Source organism: Nothobranchius furzeri, chromosome 13, assembly GCF_043380555.1.
Source record: "Nothobranchius furzeri strain GRZ-AD chromosome 13, NfurGRZ-RIMD1, whole genome shotgun sequence".
NCBI lineage: Eukaryota > Metazoa > Chordata > Actinopteri > Cyprinodontiformes > Nothobranchiidae > Nothobranchius > Nothobranchius furzeri.
In genome coordinates this window covers 22,271,674-22,278,925 of record NC_091753.1, presented here as the reverse complement: position 1 = coordinate 22,278,925, position 7,252 = coordinate 22,271,674, and the positions used below count along the sequence as shown (strand labels likewise).

The 7,252-nt window shown below is 49.4% G+C and overlaps 2 protein-coding genes across 2 annotated transcripts; both read right to left on the bottom strand.

The window, feature by feature from the left end:
• Positions 1–3,160: 3,160 nt before the first annotated feature.
• Positions 3,161–4,236, bottom strand: LOC139062476 (influenza virus NS1A-binding protein homolog A-like). The gene is made up of 3 exons (XM_070543402.1): positions 4,066–4,236; positions 3,846–3,971; positions 3,161–3,351 (listed from the first exon to the last, which is right to left on the bottom strand). Exons 1-3 carry the CDS (start codon positions 4,165–4,167, stop codon positions 3,343–3,345), a joined length of 237 nt encoding a protein of 78 aa, XP_070399503.1. The 5' UTR covers positions 4,168–4,236; the 3' UTR covers positions 3,161–3,342.
• LOC129160873 (influenza virus NS1A-binding protein homolog A-like) lies at positions 4,236–5,435 on the bottom strand. The gene is made up of 4 exons (XM_070543401.1): positions 5,034–5,435; positions 4,744–4,876; positions 4,508–4,677; positions 4,236–4,420 (listed from the first exon to the last, which is right to left on the bottom strand). Exons 2-4 carry the CDS (start codon positions 4,852–4,854, stop codon positions 4,270–4,272), a joined length of 432 nt encoding a protein of 143 aa, XP_070399502.1. The 5' UTR covers positions 4,855–4,876; positions 5,034–5,435; the 3' UTR covers positions 4,236–4,269.
• Positions 5,436–7,252: the final 1,817 nt, after the last annotated feature.

Genomic DNA, 7,252 nt, shown 5'->3' with positions numbered 1-7,252 from the left:
ACCTCTCCAACGTGTCCTGGGTCGACCCGGGGGCCTTCTGCCGGCAGGACATGCCCGAAACACCTCCCCGGGGAGGCGTCCAGGAGGCATCCTGGCCAGATGCCCAAACCACCTCAACTGGCTCCTTTCGATCCGGAGGAGCAGCGGTTCTACTCCGAGTCCCTCCCGAATGTCCGAGCTCCTCACCCTATCTCTAAGGCTGAGCCCGGCCACCCTACGGAGGAAACTCATTTCGGCCGCTTGTATCTGCGATCTCGTTCTTTCGGTCATTACCCAAAGCTCATGACCATAGGTGAGGATTGGGACGTAGATCGACCGGTAAATCGAGAGCCTGGCTTTCTGGCTCAGCTCCCTCTTCCCCACGACAGATCGGCTCAGCGTCCGCATCACTGCAGACGCCGAACCAATCCGCCTGTCGATCTCCCGATCCCTCCTACCCTCACTCGTGAACAAGACCCCGAGATACTTAAACTCCTCCACTTGAGGTAGGACCTCTCCCCCGACCCGGAGGTGGCAAGCCACCCTTTTCCGGTCGAGAACCATGGTCTCAGATTTGGAGGTGCTGATCCTCATCCCAGCCGCTTCACATTCGGCCGCGAACCTACCCAGCAAGAGCTGAAGGTCAGAGCTGGATGAAGCTAGGAGGACCACATCATCTGCAAAAAGCAGAGACGAGATTCTCCTGCCACCAAACTCGACGCACTCCACACCACGGCTGCGTCTAGAAATTCTGTCCATAAAAGTGATGAACAGAACCGGTGACAAAGGGCAGCCCTGGCGGAGTCCAACCCTCACTGGGAACAGGTCCGACTTACTACCGGCTATGCGGACCAAACTCACGCTCCTCTGGTAAAGGGACTGAATGGCCCTTAACAGAAAGCCACCCACCCCATACTCCTGGAGCGTCCCCCACAGGGTGCCCCTGGGGACACGGTCATAAGCCTTCTCCAAATCCACAAAGCACATGTGGATTGGTTGGGCAAACTCCCATGCCCCCTCCATCACCCTTGCAAGGGTATAGAGCTGGTCCACAGTTCCACGGCCAGGACGAAAACCACATTGCTCCTCCTCTATCTGAGATTCAACTATCGATCGGACCCTCCTCTCCAGTACCTTGGCGTAGACCTTTCCAGGGAGGCTGAGGAGTGTGATACCCCTATAGTTGGAACACACCCTCAGGTCACCCTTCTTAAAGATGGGGACCACCACCCCGGTCTGCCACTCCCTAGGAACTGCCCCCGATGACCACGCAATGTTGTAGAGACGTGTCAACCATGACAGCCCTACAACATCCATAGCCTTGAGATACCCAGGACGAACCTCATCCGCCCCCGGGGCTCCGCCGCTGTGTAGTTGTTTGACTACCTCAGCAACTTCAGCCCCCGAGATCGGACAGTCCATCCCCAGGCCTCCCAGCTCTGGTTCCTCCTCGGAATGCGCATTGGTGGGATTGAGGAGCTCCTCAAAGTATTCCTTCCACCGTCCGACTATAGCCTCAGTTGACGTCAGCAGCTCCCCATCCCCACTGTAAACAGTGTGAGCGAGTTGCTGCCTTCCTCTCCTGAGGCGCCGGACAGTTTGCCAGAACCTCTTTGGAGCCGATCGATAGTCTTTCTCCATGGCCTCACCAAACTCCTCCCACGCCCGAGATTTTGCCTCGGCAACTGCCACTGCTGCACCCCGCTTGGCTATCCGGTACCTGTCTGCTGCCTCCGGAGACCCACAGACCATCCACGCCCTGTAGGCCTCCTTCTTCAGCCTGACGGCTCCCCGAACCTCTGGTGTCCACCAGCGGGTACGGGGGTTGCCACCACGACTGGCACCGGCCACCTTACGACCACAGCTAGCAACAGCCGCCTCGACAATCGCAGAGTGGAACAAGGCCCACTCGGACTCAATGTTCCCCACTGCTCTCGGGACGTGGTCAAAGCTCTGCCGGAGGTGGGAGTTGAAGACCGTCTTGACAGGTTCTTCTGCCAGGCGTTCCCAGCAGACCCTCACTATGCGTTTGGGTCTGCCAGGTCTACGCGGCATGTTCCCTTGCCATCTGATCCAACTCACCACCAGGTGGTGATCAGTTGACAGCTCCGCCCCTCTCTTCACTCGGGTGTCCAAAACATACGGCCGCAGGTCAGATGATACGACTACAAAATCTATCATCGACCTGTGACCTAGGCTGCCCTGGTACCAAGTGTACCGGTGGGCATCCTTATGTTCGAACATGGTGTTCGTTATGGCCAAACTGCGGCTTGCACAGAAGTCCAATAACAAAACACCGCTCGAGTTCTGATTAGGTGGGCCGTTCCTCCCAATCACACCCCTCCAGGTCAAGCTGTCATTGCCCACGTGAGCATTGAAGTCCCCCAGCAGGACAATGGAGTCCCCTGATGGAGCACTATCTAGCACTCGTCCCAGGGACTCCAAAAAGGGTGGGTACTCTGAACTGATATTTGGCCCATAAGCACAAACAACAGTCAGGACCCGTTCCCCGACCCGAAGGCGCAAGGAAGCTACCCTCTTGTCCCCCGGAGTAAACCCCAACACACAGGCAGAGAGTCTCGGGGCTAACAAAAAGCCAACCCCAGCCCTCCGCCTCTCACCCGGAGCAACTCCAGCAAAGTAGAGTGTCCAACCCCTCTCCAGGTCTCGGGTTCCAGAGCCAATGCAATGTGTCGAGGTGAGTCCGACTATATCTAGCCGGTACCGCTCAACCTCTGCCACAAGCTCCGGCTCCTTCTCCCCCAGCGAGGTGACGTTCCATGTCCCAAAAACTAGTTTTCTTGTCCGGGGATTGGACCGCCAAGGCTCCCGCCTTGGTCTGCCACCCAATTCGCATTGCACCGGACCCTTCATGTTCCTCCTGCAGGTGGTGGGTCCACAGTTGGACGAGCCCATGTATCCGGTTCGGGCTGGGCCCGGCCGGGCCCTATGGGCGAAAGCCCGGCCACCAGGCGCTCGCTCACGGGCCCCAACCCCAGGCCTGGCTCCAGGGTGGGACCCCGGTAACCCTCCGGGCCGGGTACTCCGACTCCTCGTTTTAACCGCCATGAAAGATCCTTCGAACCGTTCTTTGTCTCACCCTTCACCTAAGACCAATTTGTCATGGGAGACCCTGGGGGGGGGGGGGGGCCTTAGTTTACTAAACTCTAAATGCTTGTGAGTAATGAGATCTAGTAAACTGGGGGATGGATTTATCTGTGTGAGGAGAGATAGATGGGGCACAGTGTTGCTTGGCTGCAAAGAGGAGCGGCTGAGAGGCAGTAGTCCTCTCCTCCCTCTTTTCTCTGACTCATTTACCCTGGTGGCTCAGCCCTGGCTCCTCGGTCGGGTCTCCTGCTGCTGCTAATAAACCTACAGGAAAAATCAACGGGGAGGAGCGCCTGTTAGTGCTGGGGCAACAAACGTGCACCTGTTCAGATAGTAAAGGGGCAGTGAGAAAACAAAAATCAAGGACCAGACCTTTCAGAACCTTTTGAGTTTTGTTTCAGATGAGACAAGCCCTGTAACGTTAACACGGGTTTGTGTGTGAACCCACCACATACTCAAAAAATAAAAAGCACTAGAAACAAACTCAAAAGAAAAACAAGAGCAATGAGCAGCTCTTTTGGCTCACCTCTAATTTGAAGTATTGGTCAGGGATGCAGAGTTTCTTACTGCAAAAACCTCAAATCAGAGGAAAACAAAAGAACAATCCTGACAAAGAAGCATGACGTTAGCATGCCAGTTCTACTTCAGTCCTTTTACCCACTCCTTCAGGTCACAAACAGGAGGAATCAGAGGAAAGGGAAGGGCAGAGTATGACTGAAGATTCGGTCTGAGAGGAGAGAAGGGGCTTTGATACTGACCTCTTCCATCAGTTGCTCCAGTTGGTCTCCATTCTCCCAAAGGCTACGCTGCACCCAGTTCCGCACTTTCGAGTAGAGCTTGCCGTTGCTGGGAAGGGTCAGGTGGTCTTCAAGCATCACCTCTAACTGTAAACAGAAACATGCCAGTTTCACTAATGATCTAGTCGCTCTCAGTGGCTAACTCCCAACAAAAAGTAGAACAGCAACAAGCTGATGTTACCTTTAATCTGGGAAGTTTAAGGAAGTCCTCCTGTTCAGACACATCCAGCAGATGGTCCTGGATGTAGGCGTCCACCTTGGCCAAACGTCTGGGGTCTCCCATGGAGCTGGCAAAGTTCCGAAAGGAAATTGCATTCTGGGAATCCAATATCGACAGCAGGTAGTCGCCACAAATCTGAGTTGAAGATGTTAAAATTGAGTCATTTCATGGGCAACTAGGACTAATGAGGACTCGGAGTAGAAGATCTTTTTGAGGAAGAGCAGATGAAGAAATACATGCCTGTTTAACTTGTTCCATCTTGAACCTTATGGCCGCAGAGTAAACGTCCTTGACTAGCTCCTTTTCAGCTTTCAGTCTGTTTTAAAACAACAAAGAGTTGATTTTTTTAATCTCACCATCACACAGAAATTAGATCAAGTCAATGGATAAACTGGATGCTAACTGGGCAGTGTAGGCATAGTTGAGCAAAACTTCCGCAGCCTCTGCGTTCAAGTCCTCAAAGGTGATATGAGAGATTCCAGGAGTCTCGATATCGCTGTTGAAGATCTCAAACAGGTAGGGGCTGCAGCAGGCCAGGACAGCACGGTGAGCCATCAGCTCATGACCACACACCTGGACAGAGGGCGCCAAAGTCAAAAGTTGTCACAATCAACTTGTTTGTTTGTTGGTTCGACTTACCTGCAGCCTAACATCACAGAACTGGCCACTCTTTCTCAGAGCGTTCATTTTGGCCACGGTGGAATCCAGGAAGCTTTCATCCTCAAAGATCAAATATCCGTTTGGAATCATTTTGGTAAACTTACTTTAATTCCTGACAAAAACCACAGAATCACATAGAAAATAATGTTCAATAAAACCAAACTATTAAAACACCGGTCTTCAACGAATGAAGCCATCTACTACAATGAGAGGATTACAATTAGCTGCTTATAATGTGCATAAGTCCTATGCATTAGTCATAGGCTTACCTAATGGAGAATAATCCAAATCCAGGGAAGCACCACTGCTTAGAGTAAAACAGGAACCAAAAGTGGGAAACTGGAAAAGCAGACAAGGTCTTCTTCACCCACAGAGAGGGACGGGAAGTTATCAGAAGAGAGGCCAGCCGACTACAGACGAGCGTAGAAGGGATGGTGGGAGCAGCCGCACGGACAAACTATCAGGCTAAAAGCGACTGTAATCAAGTCCTCGAGATCCCGTTGGCTATAGAGTGGAACTTATTCTGTGTTGGTCGTACATCATTACCTAGAGGGGAGGAAAAAGGGACAAAAAAACAGGGAACTGAGGTTTGCTTTGCTTGGCCACAGAGCAGAATAAGCATGAGTCAGTTCCATGTGGTAAATGAGGCAACCTCAAACACGGGATGGCAGTTACCCCCCCCCCCCCCCCCCCCCATTCCTAATGGTTCTTCAAAAAGCTATTTTCCAAACACGCAGCAGAGCTGCTGTCACGCTGCATACAAAAGTCAACAGCAGGCTCCATCCCACAACCCGATTCATAAGTTTGGTTCCTAATGCAACCAGGGCCAGATTAACACTTTGTTGTACCCTGGGCAACAATATTCAAAAGCCCCATCATTACGACCCAAGGATCACCATAATATGGTCACATACAGAATATTTTACTGTAATATGCAGTAAATATACTCAATACTTGAATGCCTGACATCACGTAACCCGCTCAGGGTAACCTTTGACCCACCTCGTGTGGACTTACCAATGAGGAGAGGGTCTTAACTTGAGGCCCTCTCTTCATTGGTCAGTCTGCGTGAGACTGACTCTCAACTGACGTTCAAAGTCATAGGCAGCGAAGCGTCTCTGTGCAGCGCAAAAGCCCGGGTGGACAGTTTGTTTAATATAGGGTGACCATATTTCCATTTCCAAAAAAGAGGACAGGGGATCTGTGCCTATGACGTCACACTATGGCAACGCCACACAAACCACGTTGGGACCCATTTTTTGTAAGAACTAAAATTAATATTAGATTCTGCCATTAAAAGGGCTCCAAAACAATTCATATGTAAATATTTAGCATATATACTGCAAAATCTAATTTTTCTGCTTTAGTGCTGCAACAAGGTTTTATTAATAAGAAGTTATTATACCTTTTGTTTTACTACAGCATCGGTAAGCTTCCTGTGCACAAATTATTAAGGATGCTTGTTTCAGCTGTGAGATTAGACGATAGGATCAGTGAAAAAATAATTTGTCACACACTCCATGGAAACTTTCAGAGAATCCACAAATAGTGGCTTTCAAATGGTTTTGTTACTTTTTACAAATTTAGAAAAGAAGCAGATGAGACAGCATGTCTGATAAGTTAGTTTTTCATCTGATAATATTAGAACATGTCAGTGATGTCTGAAGGGTTTTAACAAAAACTGTATAACTAACAATACTGGAAAGGGTATGGACTACACAGAGGCTTCTGGGGAGCTCAGTTATGGGGGGGTGGGGGTGGGTGGGGTCATTTTGCCTTGGCCCCCAAAATGCCTTGAAACGGCCCTGGGTGTGTGACAGAGTTTTGAAGGTGATCTGTACTGTATCAGATGTATAAATATTGCATGTGTATAACTTATTGTTTTATACAGGTAAAAACGTGTCGTGGAGATAAATCTACCTACATTTTACTTTTCAACACTTTGTTTTGTTTTCTTGTTTTTATTTAACTATTTTCCTGTCCTGTCTGTCTCTCATCTTCCTGCATCTCCTCTAAACTCTCCAGAAAAACTGCTGCCTGGATTCTTACTTTTTCACCTCATCAGTTACTTTTGAGCAGATCAAAGGGATCTCCTGACCACAAAGCGGAGAGCGCATTTCGATGCTGCGTCAGTGAGGTGAAATCACCGCAGAGAAAACACTTTTGGTCCCATCTTTCTTTCCTCGAGTTCAATGTGATTGATGCTGCAACGCTCAACAATGACAAATGGCTTTTGCAGTTACATTGGAATTTTTTGTACGAATCAAAGTGAATAAGAACATACGGAATTCATTTTTGAAACAGTTCATGTTTGGCAGTTGTTTTTTCCCCATTTGCTTTTGTGGATGTGGTATTTACCCATAATAATAATATTAACAATGAATTATTCCCATTTAATTTAGAATTGTAATTAAGAATATCTTCATTTGTAAAACGATCAAGTTCTCTTATTTTATTTCTTAAACAACAATGGACTTCTTCCTAAAAC

What these genes read in the sequence shown, in the direction of transcription:
- LOC139062476 (XM_070543402.1), bottom strand. Translation starts at nt 4,167, where the DNA reads ATGGGAGACCCCAGACGTTTGGCCAAGGTGGACGCCTACATCCAGGAC. An exon ending in TTAAACTTCCCAGATTAAAG is followed by an intron (nt 3,972 to 4,065) that starts GTAACATCAGCT and finishes TTCTGTTTACAG; the next exon opens with TTAGAGGTGATGCTTGAAGA.
- LOC129160873 (XM_070543401.1), bottom strand. Translation starts at nt 4,854, where the DNA reads ATGATTCCAAACGGATATTTGATCTTTGAGGATGAAAGCTTCCTGGAT. An exon ending in TCTGTGATGTTAGGCTGCAG is followed by an intron (nt 4,678 to 4,743) that starts GTAAGTCGAACC and finishes CCCTCTGTCCAG; the next exon opens with GTGTGTGGTCATGAGCTGAT. An exon ending in AACTATGCCTACACTGCCCA is followed by an intron (nt 4,421 to 4,507) that starts GTTAGCATCCAG and finishes GTTTTAAAACAG; the next exon opens with ACTGAAAGCTGAAAAGGAGC.